This window comes from Hypanus sabinus, chromosome 7 (assembly GCF_030144855.1).
Source record: "Hypanus sabinus isolate sHypSab1 chromosome 7, sHypSab1.hap1, whole genome shotgun sequence".
NCBI classification, from domain to species: domain Eukaryota; kingdom Metazoa; phylum Chordata; class Chondrichthyes; order Myliobatiformes; family Dasyatidae; genus Hypanus; species Hypanus sabinus.
The window spans coordinates 154,854,691-154,874,261 of record NC_082712.1 but is presented as its reverse complement, the minus strand read 5'-3'; the positions used below and the strand labels follow the sequence as shown (position 1 = coordinate 154,874,261).

Here is a 19,571-nt window from a genome sequence, read left to right as displayed (position 1 = left end):
TTTAGTCTTATAAAGGGGCTCTGAACGTATCTTCATAATTATATTATAAAGTTTTGAAATAAGCCCTTTTTGAAAAGGGTCTAATTCAAATAAACTCTCCAAAGTATCTGAAGGCACAAAATTTGGAAACGTAGAGAGTACAGAACTTAAAAAATGTCTAATCTGTAAATATCTAAAAAAATGAAATCTCGGCAAGTTATATCTGTTGGATAATTGTTCAAAAGACATGAAACAATTATCTAAAAATAAATCAGAAAATCTTAGTAATCCCTTAGTTTTCCAAGCTGAATAAGCTTGATCTATAATGGAAGGGTGAAAAAAACAATTAGATACAATAGGACTATTTAAAACGAATTGAGTCAACCCAAAAAATCTCCGAAATTGAAACCATATACGCAATGTATGTTTAACTATCGGGTTGTCAATTCGTTTCGGCAATTTAGAAAGAGCAAAAGGGAGAGAAGTCCCTAAAATAGAACCCAAAGCATAAGCTGATACCGATTTAGTTTCTAAACTCACCCAACAAGGGCCAAAAGATCCACCCCCATCTTTCAACCAGCATAACAAATATCTAATATTAACTGCCCAATAGTAAAATCTGAAATTAAGTAATGCTAACCCGCCTTCCTTTTTTGTCTTCTGTAAATATGTTTTACCTAACCTGGGATTTTTATACTGCCATATATATGAAGAAATTTTAGAGTCAACATTAGTAAAAAAAGATTTCGGGATAAAAATTGGTATCGCTTGAAAAATATATAAAAACTTAGGTAAAATAACCATTTTAATAGCATTAATCCTGCCTATTAGAGATAGAGACAAAGGTGACCACCTAGTAAACAAACCTTTAATCTGATCAATTAAGGGTAAAAAATTAAATCCAAACAAATCTTTATGGTTCTTTGTGATTTTGATCCCTAAATAAGTAAAAGAGTCATTAACTAATTTAAAGGGTAAATTTCCATAAATTGGGACCCGTTTATTTAATGGAAACAATTCACTTTTATTAAGATTTAACTTATACCCAGAAAACTCAGTAAATTGAGCCAATAATGATAAAACTGCTGGAATGGATTTCTCCGGGTTAGAAATGAATAGTAATAAATCATCTGCATACAAAGATAACTTATGAATATCTGTCCCACGATTAATACCCAAAATATCCTGTGATTGTCTGATGGCAATTGCCAAAGGTTCTAAGGCAATGTTAAATAGTAATGGACTAAGAGGACATCCCTGTCTAGTGCCCCGAAATAGGCGAAAAAAGGGAGATCTTTGATTATTGGTAACCACTGAGGCTACTGGAGTATGATAAATCAATTTAATCCATGATATAAATATCGGACTAAAATTAAACTTCTCCAACACATTAAATAAGTAAGGCCATTCAACTCTGTCAAATGCTTTCTCCGCATCTAATGAAATCACGCATTCTGAAGTATCATGTGAGGGAGTATAAACAATATTCAACAATCTCCTAATGTTAAAAAAAGAATAACGATTTTTAATAAAGCCAGTTTGATCATCTGAAATAATTTTGGGTAATACCTTCTCCAATCTAGATGCCAGTAACTTAGAAAAAATCTTGGAGTCTACATTCAATAAAGATATAGGTCTATAAGAAGCACAATTAGTAGGGTCTTTATCTTTCTTCAATATTAGAGAAATGGAAGCTCTATAAAAAGATTGTGGCAAATTCCCTAATCTAATGGCCTCCTCAAAAACCTTACCTAACCAAGGGGAAAGATTAGCGGAAAAAAATTTAAAAAATTCAACTGTATAACCATCTGGACCCGGTGCTTTCCCAGAATTCATTGAGCCCCTTTAATTTCTACATCCGTAATAGGAGTATCCAATATCAAAAGATCATCAGATGATAACCTTGGAAAATTTAATTTCCCCAGAAAATCAGACATGGTATTATAATCTTGAGGAAATTCAGATTGATACAGGGAGGTATAGAAATCTTGAAATGCCTTATTTATCTCATCATGATTAACTGTCAGATTCCCATTCTGCTGACCAATCTTAGTGATTTGACGTTTAACCAGAGCATTCTTCAATTGACTAGCTAACAGTTTACCAGATTTATCACTATGTATATAAAAATCAGATTTAGTTTTCATTAATTGATTTTCAATCGAGGATGTAAGTAATAAACTATGTTCCATTTGAAGTTCAACCCTTTGTTTGTAAAGCTCCTTACTAGGAGCAATCGAATATTTCTTATCAATCTCTTTAATTTTATGGTGAACTCTTTTCTAAAGTTATTGTGGATTGTGTTGGCCCATTGCCAGAGACTAGAGCTGGCCATCTGTCTTTGCTAGCCATCATGTGTACAGCATCTGGATTTCCAGAAGCAATATCTCTCAGGAATATCAAGGCTCCAACAGTGTCGAAGGCTCTCATAAAGTTTTTCAACCTATCTGGTTTGCCTAAAGAAATCCAGTCCGATCAAGGAAGTAATTTTATGTCAGGATTATTCTAGCAGGTAGTTCACGAACTGGGAGCCAAACAGATTACGCCGTCTGCATATCTCATTGCAGAATCACAAGGGGCCTTAGAAAGATTCCATTCTACCCTGAAAACCATGATTAGGCCATTATGTATTGAAAATAAGGAAGATTGGGATGAGGGAGTTCACTTGCTTTTATTTGCAGTAAGGGAGTCTGTGCAAGAATCCTTTTGAGCTTGTATTTGGACACCAGGTCCGAGGTCCTTTGGCATTGTTAAGAGAGCAGTGGATTAACAATAACCTCCATATAAATTTGTTGGACTATGTTTTAAAATTCAAAGACAGACTGAAAAGGACTTGTGACCTGGCAAGGGAAAATTTAAAATCTGCTCAGAGAAAATTGAAAACCTGGTATGATAAGAAAGCCAGAATTAGATCATTCAAGCCAGGAGATAAGGTACTTGTTCTTTTTCGCTGTGCAAACAAATCCTCTGCAGGCTAGGTTCCATGATCCCTATGAAATTGTGTCTAAGGTCAATGATGTGGATTATTTAGTCAAAATACCAGATAAAAGAAGACCAATGCAGCTTTGTCACGTAAACATGCTTAAGTGTATCATGGAAAGCAGACTGCAGCTGTGCTGGTTGCTGTAAATAACGATGGATCCAAGCTCTCTGGAAATATACTAGCTAATCCTACTGAGGCCCATTTTAAACCAAACATTGTTCAGGCCAGATAGACAAATTAGACTACTTTGGAAAATTTTGATGAGAAACTGGCTCATTTACAGCCATAGCAGCGGCAGGAGATGAAGCAGTTGATCATCAAATTTCAGGATTTGTTTCCTGATGTTCTGAAAAGAACAACAGTAACTTCACATGATGTAGATGTTGGTGATGCCAAACCTATAAAACAATATCCGTATTGCATGAATATTGAAAAATGTAGACTTGCTTATCAAGAAGTTGAGTATAAAAAAATGGTATTATTAGGCATTCTACTTTAGATTGGAGCTCATCTTGTGTTATGGTACCCAAATCAGATGGTAGTATCAGATTTTGCACTGATTACAGAAAAGTGAATGCTATAACAAAAACAGATGCTTACCCAATCCCTAGAGTGGATGACTGTGTCGACAAGGTTGGAAAAGCTAAGGTTCTTACAAAAATCGATCTGTTAAAAGGGTATTGGTGGGTTCCATTATCCGATTGAGGTAGAGAAATTTCTGCATTTGTTACGCCTTCTGGGTTGTATGAATACAATGTTTTGCCATTTGGAATGAAGAATGCTCTGGGAACATACCAGACAGTGATTAATTTTGTAATTCAAGGGTTAGAACACACAGATGCATATATTAATAATTTGGTCACAGGGAATGAAACATGGGAAGCCCACATCTCTGCAGTGGAAAGGCTGTTTGACAGGCTTTCAAAGGCCATTCTTACAGTTAACTTAGCTAAGAGTGAATTTGGTCATGCCACTGTGACTTATCTTGGTTATGTTGTAGGTCAAGGCAGGTTGGCTCCTGTTCAGGGAAAAGTTCAGGCAATTTCTGAGGTTCCCATTCCGACCGGTAAAAAAGCTCTTGGGAGATTCCTGGGATTGGTAGGATATTATTGCAAGTTCTGTAAGAACTTTGCTGATATTGCCTTCCCATTGACTAACGTCCTGAAGGAAGGATGAAAAACTTGTTTGGGCAGAGCCTTGCCAGGAGGCATTTGTTAAATTGAAGGCCATCTTATGTCACCGATCTGTGCTCAGGTCACCTGACATTGCAAAGCCATTTTCCATAGCAGTAGATGCCAGAGTGGGGTCTCGTCCAGGATCTGAACCCAGGACCCCTCGCACCCCAGGTGAGAATCATACTCCTGGACGGTTTGGGAGCTACAACGCATAACACTTAACTTCTGTTAGGAGAGTAGTTTATTTAATTTTCTATATTTTGAGTAGATACTAATAAATATAGTGGTTTAACATTAAACTCTGACTCTGTTTGTGGTCCATTGCTGTTGGTGTGTAACACACCTCACTCAGGAAGGAGGTACAGAAGCCTGAAGGCACATTCTTGGCTTTTTAGAGTCTTCCACTCTGCCATACGATTGCTAATTGGACATTGAACCCATGAACACGACCTCTCTTTTAAAAATGTATTTATTATTTTTGCACTAATTTTAATCTTTTATTACATATATATTTACTGTTATTTATTTATATATTATCATGTATTGCATTGTACTGCTGCTGCTGCTAAATTAACAAATTTCATGACACGTGCCAGTGATAATACTTCTGATTCGGACTTAATACATTCTGAGTACAAAGTGCAAGCTTGTAATTGAGCCTTCTTGTGCCGGGATGAGCAAGTTCCCTTTTGGAAAGATAATGAACTGTAATTTGTCAGTGCCTGGAGTAAAGGCAGAAATCTGAATTTACCATATTTAGCAGTTTAGGATATTTCAATAACTTCTGACTTCTCAGGGAGTCTAAAATGATATTTGAATCACTCACTTTAGCTGAGTGTCCTGTATTACGAATTGTGAATTGATACCTTTGATAAAAGAAAGTACTAGTTTGCTAATGGAGCATTTCTACACAGAAAATTTCTTATTGCATAAATTATACTTAATTTGAAGATAGATTTTGGTGCTTAATGAAGAGTAGAAAATTACATTCTGTTAAGGTGTCAAGAGGTTCTAGTTTGATCTGCTGTCTACACCAGACTAATTGAATTCATTAGCACTAGCATTTAGGTTGCTACTATTGGCTTGCATATCCCTGTAGGAAAGGACAACTTGCATTTCTACAAGAAGGGGGACTCCTTTGATTTACATGCTGTTATCTGAACAGGTGGATTTTATGTATACTTTAAACAGAGAGACAACTAGAACAAACAGCAAGACAGGCGAAACAGATTTCCTTTAGAACTTTGTTCTTTTAAATTTTGTCAGCACTATTCTACAATGTTTCATTGAGCAGTCATTTTGTTTTGCAAAACCTTTCATTAAGTTTTGAGCTGTTGGTAGGGGTGGAGAGTGAAGGGTCTGTAAAAGTGTTTGTGTCACATTCATATTCTGTGAGAGAAAGAAATAACTACATTGGCTTTTGTCTTCCAGCAGCCAGGCTCTGCAGAAAGCTGTGGGCAGAAAGGAAGTGGGAGGGCATGGATGGGGAACAGAGGGGGCTGGGCTAAGTCTACACGGCACTGCAGAGCAAAACTGAAGATAAATGCAGGATCAAGGCATAGTGGCAGTTACTAGGAATCATGACACAACCAAACATGATTTGCAGCATGTTGCAACTGTGAATGTAATTCCATTCTGTTCTTGTCAATGCAAGGCTCTTCTACTGGAGTGCAGAAGATTACGTATTGAGCCCGTAATGATCTACATCTGAGAGATAGCACTGTGAATGATGGATAAAAGATTTTCTGCTTGTAAATGAACACATAACAACTTACTGAAAATTTCTCTCTTCTACCTCTTCTTCATTGCCAGATCCATGAATTATTGTCCAAATCATTTGTTCTCTTTCAGGTCAATGGCAAAGCAAGAATCATGATATTTTTCAGAGGTAGCTATAAATCACAAGATTACAAAACCAATACTCTAGCAGTTGAAGTAACCTATCCAGTATTTACAGAAAAGTTGAAATCTACTAAACTAAATCTGGATTCTAAAGAATTTATGTTTTAATGTCAGTTCTTAATTTACTCAGAAGTTAACCCACTGCAAGTTTTATGTGAATGCCCCAACTTTGGAAAAAATCATATTCTCAAAACAAAACTGCAAAAGTTGTGACAGCCCAAGAGTAGTTGCTGGTATTTTAAATATAAACAGAACATGCTCGAATTATGCAACAGGTCTGTCAATATAAATGGAACTTCATGGAAGCTTTCTGAATTGCTAAGTATTTCTTGGATTTTAGTTTTATATTTCAGATTTTTAGCTCCATTGTAATTTGCTCTTGTGTTGATGCTTTAAAATTGTTTGAAATTATGACTGTCAGATTGCTTGCTCGCACAATTTTTGTAACTGATTTAGAAAAGGCTTTAAAAGATGCCAAAAGAGAGGTCAATCCTTAAGTGAATACAGAACACTAACTGACATACTTGGTTTGTTCGACTAGAAAAAGAACTGTTTAAAATAGGCATGGATGAATTCTGCCCATGAAATGGACAAACAGTGGGCAATGTTACACCTAGTTTTTTTGGTAAATATTGACATTTCCATTTCTCTTTTTAGCATGAGTATTAATTTTTTTTCCCTTTCATGTCATTAGAAACTTGCCCAATTCAAGGACGGCTTAAGCTGAATAGATTTACAATAAGTAGTTTATCCCATGTTATCAACCCTTTGTAATATTAACAACAGTTACTTTTTTAGAAGTTAATATTGATCAATAAACATTTAGTAATGCTATTTTGTAGTGAAGTTTGTAAAAGCAAGAAACAACTATTGTTCTGTGTAGCAGGACAAATTTATTCATCCCTATGACACATTTGCAGGGCTATGGTGGATAATCACTCTGGTTAAATTATATCATTGTCTTTTGACTATCTAATATTCTACATCTAAACAATAACACGTTGGGATATGAAATATAGATATTATTGGTCACTCACTGTGTGACATATTAAAAAAACAACATTGAGGTGATATGAAATGTATCAATCAACTGGGTAAATTATTCACAGATTCAAAAACATTACTATTTTGTTTAAAAAAACTTGCATTTGAAATTCCCAACTGATACTAACCTTTTCATTTTGACATATTATTATTCAGTCCTGGGACATACTTAAGTTTGTCTCAGAAACAATTCGAGACATCTCAGTCATTTTATTACAATAAATCAAGCTAAATTTAACACAGTGTTTACTGTATATAAAAATGTATAAAATGATTAACATCAGGTAAAAATATTTGCTTTTTTTTCCTAAGCTGTTGATGCAGTTCTACAAAATTTAAGCCAGATTAGGTCTTGATTTTGTTAAACTGTGCCATTCAGAACTTAACACTAAATTGTCATATGCATGACAAATTGCTGAGGCCAGTTCCTGAGTATATGGAACTGCTGCAGTGGCAACGAGATGCACATGTAATGAGGAGTGGCATGAGATCTTCTTGGAATGGAATATATTGTGATCTTTTAAATTTTTAATGTAACCCCAAACATAGAGCAATTATATTTAAATATTTTATAATTTCATATACAGGAAAGAAAAGTTAGTAATTCTACATCATAAAATTCCTAGTCTTTTGCTTACTTTGAAGTGAATAATTAACATGTCTTCAGTATCGTTAGAGGTGAAGCATTATTTTGCCTGTTACACATGATTGATGTTGTAGGCTTAGATGGTAAACTGGGTTTTGTATTTATGTGGAAGAGTCTCCTTTCTTGAACATATAGGAGTTGCATTTAAATTTAATCCACATACATATGTTGTTTCCATAATTTATGCAATGGCAATTGATCATATTGAATTGCCTTTGTACAGTACCATAACACAATCTATTGAAGTCCATATCAGGAATCTCAGCCAGGAATAGCCGTGCTTCATGCTGAGGTCATTGTGTATTTCATTTTGAATACGAAAAACCCGTTCTCACCTTCTGTATTGTCAATACGCCCACAAAACATGCAGTATACCCTTGTATGATTGAATCAACCCCAAAATAAACAACTAAATTATCAACGTGAAGTAAGGAGTTTATGGGTTTTTTTAAATAAAGGAAATGAATTAAAAACAATATAACTTACTCCTTTGTGTAAGTGTTTTATTATGACTCCACTATAGATAATTATGCTGTAAACAATGGGTGGTGCACATGAACAGGTTCTAATGAGACTGATTTGTGCTGAGGGGTGTACTTTGCTGTTCTGTTTACAAGATGTCAGGACTGATGCACAGTGGAAGCATAAGGACAGCTGCAACCAGGGTTCTAATGGGCAGGAAGGAAATCAACACCAGTGATTATTTATGAACATTAAGACCTCTCCAAATTGTCGCTTTAAGGGAGAAACATGATAAGCTTTGTGTTGATTGAATCCTATAACTCTACACTGAGCCTTCAAGATGTGATGCCCTCAAATAGCTGTCTGCTCAGAGTTCATTCAGAAATTTCAAAGATGATAGTTAAAGTTTGAGCTATTTCAAAGAAACATTTCATGACACTGTTAGTGACTGCCATTAATTATATAATACAGGTCCTTGTATCTTTCATATAGTGAGCATCTGCTGTGAGCTATGCTGTGATTGTCAGCACCTTTATTCCTTTCAAGAATTTCTTTTTTCCTAATTGGATATTTTCTGTTCTTGTTATTAGTAGAGCATATTACACAAAAGATCCCTCTCCAATTTCCTCCTCAACCATGTTCCTTTTGAAATAAATACTACACAATCTCATTTTGCCCTCAGAAACCATCCCAGATAAATCACTTTTATAGTTCCAACTCCATCAGACAGGCCAATAGTAATAGTTTTAATATATATGTTAGAATTTGAACTTAAAGTAACATAACAATTAACTCATTAAATTTAAATTTAAACCACAGCTTTTCACACAATGCATATTTGACATAGTTTACTGGCCAATTCATGATCCTGCCTCCATTGTGCACACAGAAAGCACAACTGTGCCATGAAAATTAATGGACAGAAAATTGTTGTGAGCCTTTGCTGAAATTCCTGGCAGCTAAAGCTGTACTCTCGGATTTCTAAGATTATCCACATGAGTAAGTCCACCTGCTTTGATTGTGAATGTGAAAATGATGGCATCAATTACTTTTTTTGGCTACTGGTTCCTTCCAGACACAAGTTTTTTTTTGTTTTCAGACATTGCACTAGTTGCAATGTTCACAAGTATTCATAGCACTGTTTTGAAAGGTCCATGGATTTGTCTAATTCCACTACAGTGGAGACAAAGCAGAGATTTAAAAAAGATTTTTTTGGAATGTGACTGACTGCACACATAGTAATGGGGATATAAGAATTTAGCCAACAATGTAAATGAATTACAAGAATTTTATTTTGGTAATAATGCACGAGAAAGATTCTGGTGTATGCATAATATCTCTGGTTATTATAGGGCACTGTTTATTAATTTGTTATCCCTGAACTTCCTGAATGAAAAAAATATTTGCAAAACACGTAATGGTAATTAAGTATACTGCAGCCATGCTCTAACACCATCAATTGTAAACCAATTACTGTATTTGGAGAATTTGGATACTCCAAACACTTGTGTCCTTTTTTATGTATGTTTTTGAAATTTTAATAATTTTATTACCTTGTATATTGCAGGACTATTTTTCCTCTTTAAGAATAATCTTTTAATTGAGTGTTAGTTTATGCTGACAAGGCCACTACTTACTGCCCATCCCCAACTTCCTCTGAACTGGGTTCCTGGTAACATAGTAGTTAGCACAACGCTTTACAGTATAGCACTGGCAATAAAGCAGCCAACTACATCAATCCTATTTTTCCTTGAGCTTCCCCATCAAAATCACCATTCCCATTTGTCCTGCAAACCGTTACACAAAGGACATGAGGGAGGAAGCCCAGTGATGTATCTGAGGTATGGCAAGTGTCCTGGATGCCACTTGAAGGGGGGCGCCACTGAGCAGTTTCTATTAAAGTCAGACAAGCCATCCTCGGATAGTGAAAAAAGAATTTTTTTCAGATGTATGATCTGTCTTTGATTATCATGGGTGGGAATCACCAGGATGGCCTTATTTCAGAGCATTCTGTCAGAAGACCATGAAACATTTCTTCATGGAAAAGAAAGAAAGTGGAGCTGAAGGACGGAAGAGACGAAAGTTGGAGGTGGAGGAAGCCAGAAGCCGAGCAAGTTCTTCATGCCCTTTTTTGAAAAGCCCAGAACGAGTAGTTGGACATGTTCCATGGAGTCGCCTGGACCTCCTACAAGTCTGTTAGAATCCGAAGGTGGATCAAGTACAAATGCGTCACAAGCTGGGGAAGTCAAGTCAATTAAATCCAAGTATGATGAGATTAAGAGTGAGGCTGCCACAAAGAATGTGGCCATGACAGGGGGGAAGACAATGGTGGTGGTGGTGCTGTTGAGCTTATTGACAAGATTCTACCTGATGAGATTGAACCTGACAACACTGAGCCCAGTGAACTGGATGCTGTCAAAGTGTCTCAAATTGTCATACCAGAAGTGATTGAGCAGCATGACATTGGACTTCTGAAGTTCGACAAGGATACTGGAAAAGCAATTCTGCCTTGACACATTGAGGACAGAAATAATAGAGCTGGGTTTAAGGTATTTCCAGAACAGTGAGGGGCCTTCCCTACCAACAAATAACCGCTTAATGAACAAAATTTGGTTCAAGAGGAAATTGGAAAATGGTCATGGTGAGGAAGTGACTCGCTCATGGCTGGTCTATTCCCCTTCTAAAAAGTCTGCATTTTGTAGCTGTTGTTTTCTCTATTCCTGGTCAGACTATCAATCTTCATTGGAGCAAGAAAATGGATTCAACCAGTGGAAAGCACCTGAGAGGATTAGCATTCATGAAAATTTCAAGAATCATCAAGAATGCTTCACACAGTGGAAAGAAATGGAAAGAAATTTAGCTGGAAACAGATGAGTTATTGACGCAGTATTTCAGTTACAGATTGAGAGGTAAAGCAGAAGTGGTGTGATATCTTGATGAGAATCCTTCACTGCATAAAATTCCTTGTGACTCAGAACCTGGCTTTGCAAGGACACGGAGCTACTTCAGCTAGAAGATGACTCCAATGTGGGAAATTTCCTTGGCTTACTGAAACTACTGGCCATCTTTGACCCTGTGGTAAAAGAACACTTCACTCAGTTGGAAAGTCATCCTGGATCCACGTTTTATCTTTTACCGAGTGTCCAGAACAAATTCATCCATGTGATGGCATCCACTGTTGCCAGAGTTTACTGAGAAGTATTTGAAAAGCCAAGTACTATGGCCTTATGTTCGACCTGACTCCTGATCAGGCACACTGTGAGCAGATGTCAGAAGTAGTGAGTTATGTAGAAGTTGATTTTGAGGGGAAAACAGTCTGTGTTAGAGAGTCCTTCCTTGGTTTTATCCAGATAAGCAGAAGGATGCTGAGAGTTTGGTTGAAGACATCTTGAAACAGCTAGGGAAGGATGAAATGGAGCTACAAGGTTATCGGTCACAGTGCTATGACAACACTGCTGAGATGGCTGGACACAAAAGTGATGTTCATCAAAGAATAAGTGAGAAAAACAACCTGGCAGTGTTTGTGAATTGTGACAATCATTCACTCAACTTGGTGGTTGTACATGCAGCCAAGCAGAATACAATGATAGTTATGTTTTTTGGAGCCATCGAAGCTCTCTATGTGTTTTTCTCTTGTTCAACACAAATCCTGGAAAAACTCAAAAACGCCGTGCCTGTGGTTGTTAAGTCGGAGTCCGAAACCAGAAACCAGGTGGAGTGCAAGGACAGAAGCAGTGAAGCCCGTCAACAAGTACCTTGAGGAAATACTTCAAGTTCTCCAGGACATGATGATAGACAATGAAAATGAGACCAGTGAGACAAGAAGTGATGCAAGGCAGCTGTACAAGCGCATGTTGAGTTACAATTTTCTGATTTTCCTAGGATTTTGGAACAAAGTACTCATTCGCATTGACCATATTCAAAAGAGGCTGCAGGATCCTAGCATGAACTTCCACGATGCTGCCCTGGATTTGAAAGCCCTCCAAGATCACTTTTATGATGATAGAGAAGTGTTGGTCAGTAAGTTACTTGAAGAAGGAGTCGGTCTCTGACAAGAATGGAATATTGAAGTTGAAATACGTCAGAGACAAAAGAAATGAATGGCTGATGAGAACTCGAGAGACGCTGGGTCAACAACTAAGGACAAAATGGAAAGAGTCATGAAGGGAACACTCAACTGTCTTCACAGAGAAATGGATGAAAGGTTCACTCGTTTGCACGATACTGACTCCAAGTTTGGGTTCCTTCTCGATCTTGAGGGACTCTTGTTATGGCACTGACAATAACGACCTAAAGAAGAAGTGTGAAAATTTGGGCAAATTGTACAGCTCTGATGTTGATGGACAGCAGCTGTATGAAGAAATTTTGGATTGCAGACTGTTGCTATCAAGGCAGGTGAACATGAAAATATCAATACCTGAAGAGCTTCTTGAATTCATTGTTCAGTATGGAGATGAGAACATCTTCCCCAATCTTTGCATTGCTATTCTGATAATGCTAACCACCGCAGTTTCCATCGCCAGCTGTGAGAGATCATTCAGCAAGTTAAAACTAATACCTTCGTATTTGAGAGCTTGCATGGGTTAAGGCAGACTCTGTGATCTTGCTCTGCTGAATGTAGAAAGAGAAGAAACTGAAAAAACTGACTTTGATCACATCATAGATCAATTTGCATCAGTGAAAGTAAGGAAGGTACAGTTATAATTTTCATGTAGTGCCATAATTTCTTAATGAAAAGATTAACAAGCTTGACTTGTATTTTTGAGCTGATATTATGGTAAAGTTATTTAAAAGATGGGTGTCAGATGTTTGGACAGGGGCACAATTTTAGTGCTTGCCATTGGCGATATTTTCCGTAGATACACCCCTGAGGAAGCCAGACCTCCTATGCAGTAACGTGGAGTGTGTGCAAATTCCACACAGACAGCACTGAAGGTTGAGATTGAATCTGGATCTGTAGAGCTGTAATCACTAAACACTGTATCATACTTGGTATAGATAGTAGTTTTCTTTGAACATCTTTAGCGGAACTGTCGGGAAAGTCACATTTAGATGAGCTTTGAAGACAGCTCATGTGCAGCCATTTTGAGTAGCTTGAGGAAATGTGCCAGGCTAGTAGGCTAAATGGAGCTAACAGACGTGTCTATTAAGAAAGGAAAAGTTTATGATTCAGATTGTCTTAAATGCCCAAGCAGACACAGCCAAATGATTGTCTAGAATTTAGATGATCGTGCATCATATTCCTTTGAGTAGCATGCACACAATGAGCCAAGGCTCTTCCTTTTGTCCTGTAAAAAATTTTGTAATTCCATGATGGAATTAATCTGATGACCAATTTAGACAAACATTCAGTAATGTAAACTTGCCTCACTACCATAGTAGATGGCATCTCCTTTCCAAGGTTTATCAGTCATCATGCTATCTGCATATTCTTTCTTTACAGAAAGAATAACTTGAATTTTAAAGCACCATCCACAGCACAATGTATACCAAAGCTGCCAGTAGAACGGTTAAGGACTGAGTAATAAATACAAATAAATTGTAGGGAATGATTTAAACTGTGGGTGAAAAGATAAGTTTTAAGAGTATTTTTACATTGGGAGTAGGAGGAAGAATGCTGGCTGAAAATTTGGGCCATAAAGTGGGAATGAAAACTCAACCAGAATGTATATACCGTATTTATCATAAATTTTAGATATTGCGAGGAATAGTTAAAACTCCTTTCTGAATCAGGTAGTGAACTGGTTTTTTTTTTAAATTTTAAGTGCTCAGAAATTGAAAATCCAGAGAGTTCCAATGGCTCATTTCTGGTAGGTAGGATTGTGGATTTGATATATTGGACTATTAATTAGATTATTGCACCAGTATCATCTTTGTAAATATCTTCTATTTTAAACTTATTATTCTGTGCTACAACTTTAAAATGTCATTTTACTGAGATAGAAGTAAAAGTGTAGGCACTAATACTTCTCTTTTACCTCTGTGAATTGTTTTGTATACACTTAAGCTCTATCCTGCTCATCACCTTTTCCTTTGCGAAGGCCTTCAGCAATATTTGATCAATGGAGTGAGTATTTCTTTGTTGGCAAGTGAGCACTTATATAACAGGGATGTCAAACCAAATGATGTCTCAGTTTACATCTGCTGGTATCTGACACAGCAATGCAAGCACTTCTGTTAATTTATGTTGTGTCTTTGAACTCCAGATGGCTTAAGTTCATCAGACAGAAGAAATGAATATATTAATAATATGGTTTTACAACACCTTCTTGAACTTTGAAGGGTTAGAAGATTAATGCAGTGCTATAATGTAACTTTTTACTGTAATTCTTAATGTTAATTAATTTAAATTTATTTCAAAGGACAGCTCCAACTAATTATAAAGAGTATAAACCTTTAAAGGCCCATGTACTGTAGTTATGAGGAAAAAGTTTTTTTCATTTGAAAGTGTGTTTTAAAAGCTGTTACATTTAATGTTCTTGGGCCAAGTGCCCAAATGTACTTGCATCTATCACTCTAGTTTGGTTAACTTAAAATGTTTCACTCTGTGTGTGTGTGTGTGTGTGTGTGTGTGTATATATATATATATCTGGGAAAAAATAAAATTTACTTGAAAACTTTGAAGGAGCAGTATTTCTCTGAAGTAACCATTTAGAAAGGCACAGGATTGATCAGGGCAATCAGCACAGATTTATCAAGGGAAGTCTATTTCCAGCGGACATGTCCTTTTTTTTAAAAGGAGAGATAATTAAGTAATGGTGAGGGTAGCACATTTAATATAGTCCATGTCAATTTTAGCAAGGATTTTAACAAGATCCCAGTTGGCATACAGACTAAGATAGTGAAAGTCCAGAGAATCAAGGGGAGTATTGCAAGTAGGAACTAAAACTGATTTTGTGCCAAGAAACAAGGAGTAACGATCAGCTGGTGTTTAATGAATAGACTAATACATGTAGCAGAATCCACAAAAAGTGGGTTTTGCAATAAATGTAGGGTCAAATAATTGAAAACAATCTGGAAAAATTATTTGGAAATGTAAAAAGCTTTATTTTAGTTTAGGATGGTTTTGAAATGTGTCTGTAACAGTAACTTATAATCATTTGTCATAATCCATATGGTTCATTGGTGCCCTTTGGGTCTGGAGATCTGCTATTCTCTTCCAGTTTGGTTTGTAAGTAACCCCAGAATCACATATGGTTGACTTTTAACTGCCCTCTGAAGTAACTTAACCAAAATGGCCTGGCAAATCAATTGGATCAAGGGCAATTCAGCACTGTAACAAAGCAGGTGACATCATATTTAGTGGAATGTAACATCAGGAAGATCATGTTTGAACTTCCAAAATATCAGTTAGACAACAACTAGAGTATTGAAATTACAAACGAGAGAAAATCTGCAGATGCTGGAAATCCAAGCAACACACACAAAATGATGGAGGAACTCAGCAGGCCAGGCGTTACCTATGGAGAAAATTCAGGAAGGATTTACAAGTATTTTAAAAGCTAGTAACTGAGAATCAGGAAGTGTAATTAGTCAGTAGAGCTAGATTTTGGCTGGTTGGACATTAGAGATGTCATGGCATTTTCCTGTATTGTAAACTCTAGTTCAATTTAACAGCCTTCAGTTTTGCCCTGAAGCTGATGCTGATTAGCTTGAAGTTAATACCTGATTTTACTCCTCATGGGAATGTATCTACCTTGGATCCCAAACTCTTTATCCTTTGAAAATTATTCATTTACGTTTGGACTTCTTCAGGATCTGATTCTTTTTAAATAAGTGATGTCAGTTTACCTCAAGGTAAGTATTTTTATACTTATTCATGTCCTTTCACAAGTTAGTTCACTTTCTGAATAATTTAGATTGATGTTAACAACATAAAATTCATTCCTCCAACTGATCAAATTTGTTGTTACCAACAACATTGAATGCAAATATTTACTTGGATGTGAGGTTTTGCAGTGTTAAATATTGCTCTGAAATCCCAATATTTTTATGCATTAAGGTGGGTTTATGATAGATGAAGCTTGTATATGACATTGGAATGCCAACAGCTGTACTTCATAGATTAACAGGGATCAATCACAGCAGAAGCTTCCTCCTTCTCATGTTTGAATATTTATGTGTTTATTAAGAGAGGGACTTATGGGCACCTGCTAGCAGCATTGCCCACTGACAGGTCAGATATAGCACAGTTAAATGTGCAGGCAAAGCTTTCTCCAGCTTCAGAACAATGCCATATCCTCCCAGAGTGGCATTTCTTTAGCTTCTTAGCATTCTTAAGCTTGCTTGAGTTTGTTACTTTAAACATGTTTTTCCACTAGTTTCTTTCAAACTCTAGGCAGTGGAACTTATTTAATGGAGAAACCCAAATAACTATTTCAGAGATTCAAGATTATTTTGTGAAGAGTAGTTTTGAATCTTGCTCTAGAGGCGAAAAAATAATTTCTTTAAGCAGCTTAATGATCACCATAATTTTTGCCAGAGATTTCTTCATTTTTCTGCAGGTTTTGAGTATATCATATTTTGGATGAAGATGAATTAATTTCACTTATGTGTTTTGCATAAACCCGACGATGAATAGTGACCATAGTATGTGTTTCTCAGCTATCCTGGATCTGTATGAGGAAATGGCATTGGAATCTGTGAATGGATTTGTGGATGGGGGAGCAGTAAACCTGGAGATTCTATGGAGAGTTGAACAATTGCAAAGAGTCTCTGGAGATTGCAAAGGGATCATGAGTATGCAAAGAATATGAGGACCAGTAGAAGCATTGAGGTATAGAGGGTTCTTGGGGTATAAATTCATAGCTCACTGATAGTGGTAACAGAAATGAATAGGGTGATAAATAAAGACACATGGCATACTTGCGTATAGAACTTTGGTTAGGCTGCATTTGGAGTGTTGTGTGCAGTTCTGGTCATTGCATTACAGGAAGAATGTGGAGGCTTTGAAGAAGGTGTTGAAGAGGAGGTTGGCTGGAGTTTTAGCTAAAAGGAGTGGCTCAGACTCAGATTGTTTCTTCTAGAGCGTCAGAAGGTGGGGTGATGGTGGGGGTGGGGTAGGGTGAGAAGGTTGCTGACCTGCCAGAAGTATATAATATTGAGAGGTACAGATAGAATAGATAGAGTTTTTTTTCCCATCAAGTGGGGGAAAAAAACTTATCTAATCTATCCGTGTGGCTTAGCTTTAAGGTTAGAGGGGGAAGGTTTATTGGAGATTTACATGGCAGTTTTGTTTTACCTGGACTGTGTTGTCAGGAGAGGTTGTGGAAACTGATACAAAAGTAGTGTTTAAGAGGCATTAGAAAGGCAAGTGAACACACAGGAATTGCAGAGATAGGGCAAGTGAACACACAGGCAGATGGGGTTATTTTGGATTAGTGTCTTTGTCAGCACAGTCTCTTGTGCTGCACTATTCAGTATTCTGTCAGAGTTGTAAACAGCGTTAGAGCAACTGCAGCAGGTTTTCTTGTTGAATTGTCACTGAAAGTGGCAACACAGCTGAATAAGGTGGTGAATTACACTTACTAATTCCCAGTTACTGGCTCTTCAATTCAACTCTTCTTAGCCTGTTGAGATCAACAGCAAAAACACTGACCTGACTCTGACAACTACCACTTTCCTTCAGCTTCTATGTTTCATGAGATCCAAGAAGACTGAACTTCCACTTTAAAAGGCTTTTATGACATAGTCTCTTAGTGTCAAAATTATCAACACACCACCAAAGCGCAGATTATTCCAACACCCCTGTACTTGCCTCAATTAATTTGGAAGTGTATTGTGAATGGGGCTGCACAGAAGCATAAAGGTAAATATAAATGCAGTGCTTTAGAGCACCAGCTGTGAGATCAGGCTTCAATTCCTGCGGCTGACTGAGGAGCTGCTAAATTCTGTCTGTGACTGTGTTGGATTTTCTCCTCGTGCTCTGGTTTCCTTCCAAAGTTCAAAGTAAGACTTGTTATCAGAGTACATACATGTCACCACATGCAACCCTGAGGTTCTTTTTCTCTCCACATTCCAAAGTAGCACAGTCAGGGTTAGTAAGTTGTGGATATGCTAAGTTAGTGCCACTTCAGGGCTGCCAAGCCCAATCCTCACTGATTTGATGTAAGCGATGCATTTCACTGTATATTTCAATGTACAGGTGACAAATAAAGCTAATTTTTATGATTGTTTTTACGTGAAGCCCTGTGACTGGCCTTCACATTTTTGAAAGGAGCGTTCACTGCAGAACCTGCGCCCTAAGCTAAGACTCAAGTGTTTCCTCTTCTGAGTACAGGAATTGCATTTTTCAACAGAAGTTATTATAATTTAGTTTTATAATGCTAAATATTGATTGATTTCTATACAAGATAATCTTTTTTTCATTCGCCCCCATTTCTTCACACTAGATCAATGTCCATCCTTGATTTGCTTTTTGACCTCTTGTGGATTTGTAGAACTTTTGACGCAATTTTCAGCATTTCCCTGTCATTCCATTGTACTGAGTTGAAAAATATGTCTCTTCTATGCATAACTAGATATTGCAAATTTTATTTACATTTATAAATGCAGTAGTAGATGTGGACAGGAACTTAAGGGGATATTATTTTCAGAGATGAAAATGATCTAGCTCTATAATCACATGATAGAATATTGGTATTCATACTTTAATGTTTAATTTTCACTATATTAGCTTATCTCCTTGTGTATAGTTAATTCCAGTACCTCTCTAATCTTTGTGAAGAATAACTTGGATATGAAAGAAAATGGAATCATCTTGGGGAAATTAAAGACAGTTTTGTAACTTAAAGTATTGAATATTCCATATTAATTTGCAATTGATATCTTTATTTTCAGGCCAGACTCATGTTTTAACTTACATTGAGGATGCAGTGAGTCAACTACTAGAATATAAGGACGAACATAGTAAAATTGGAATTACCAGGTTCTTCGCTGAATAGTAAGTACAAAAATGTCTCAAAATACTGATAGATATTGAAACTTCAGTTAATTAAAGCAAATCATTGTGCAACAAAGGTGTTTTAATTTTTTTCCATTTGGTATATTTGATACATAAGAATTTCATGTTTGCTGTGTTCTAACCCATGTAAGCTAACCTGTTAAATATTTTGCAACAAGCAACTAGCATGTAATGATGTACATCAGTTTTTCCTGTGATTATTTCATTGCCCACACTAAAGGTATTGACACTAATAGTTTGGCTGTGTGAAGGGTACCATATGTTTATCCAGAATATCTTTAGTCCACTTGTTCCCCAGTTTTTGAACAAAATATTTTAACAATTTGATTTTCCTATTTATATTGCTAGATTATTTTATGGAAAATTTAAATATTTCTAATTTGCGCAATACAAATTTTGCAATATATGAAAACTATA

At 36.5% G+C, this 19,571-nt stretch overlaps 1 protein-coding gene across 1 annotated transcript in view; it reads left to right on the top strand.

Moving 5' to 3' along the window:
- The window catches only part of cstpp1 (centriolar satellite-associated tubulin polyglutamylase complex regulator 1), a 286,132-nt gene that overhangs the window by 32,854 nt on the left and 233,707 nt on the right, over positions 1-19,571 (top strand). The window contains exon 2 of the mRNA XM_059975978.1: positions 19,031-19,133. Coding sequence (XP_059831961.1) covers positions 19,031-19,133 — 103 coding nt within the window. The remainder of the gene's footprint in view (positions 1-19,030; positions 19,134-19,571) is intronic.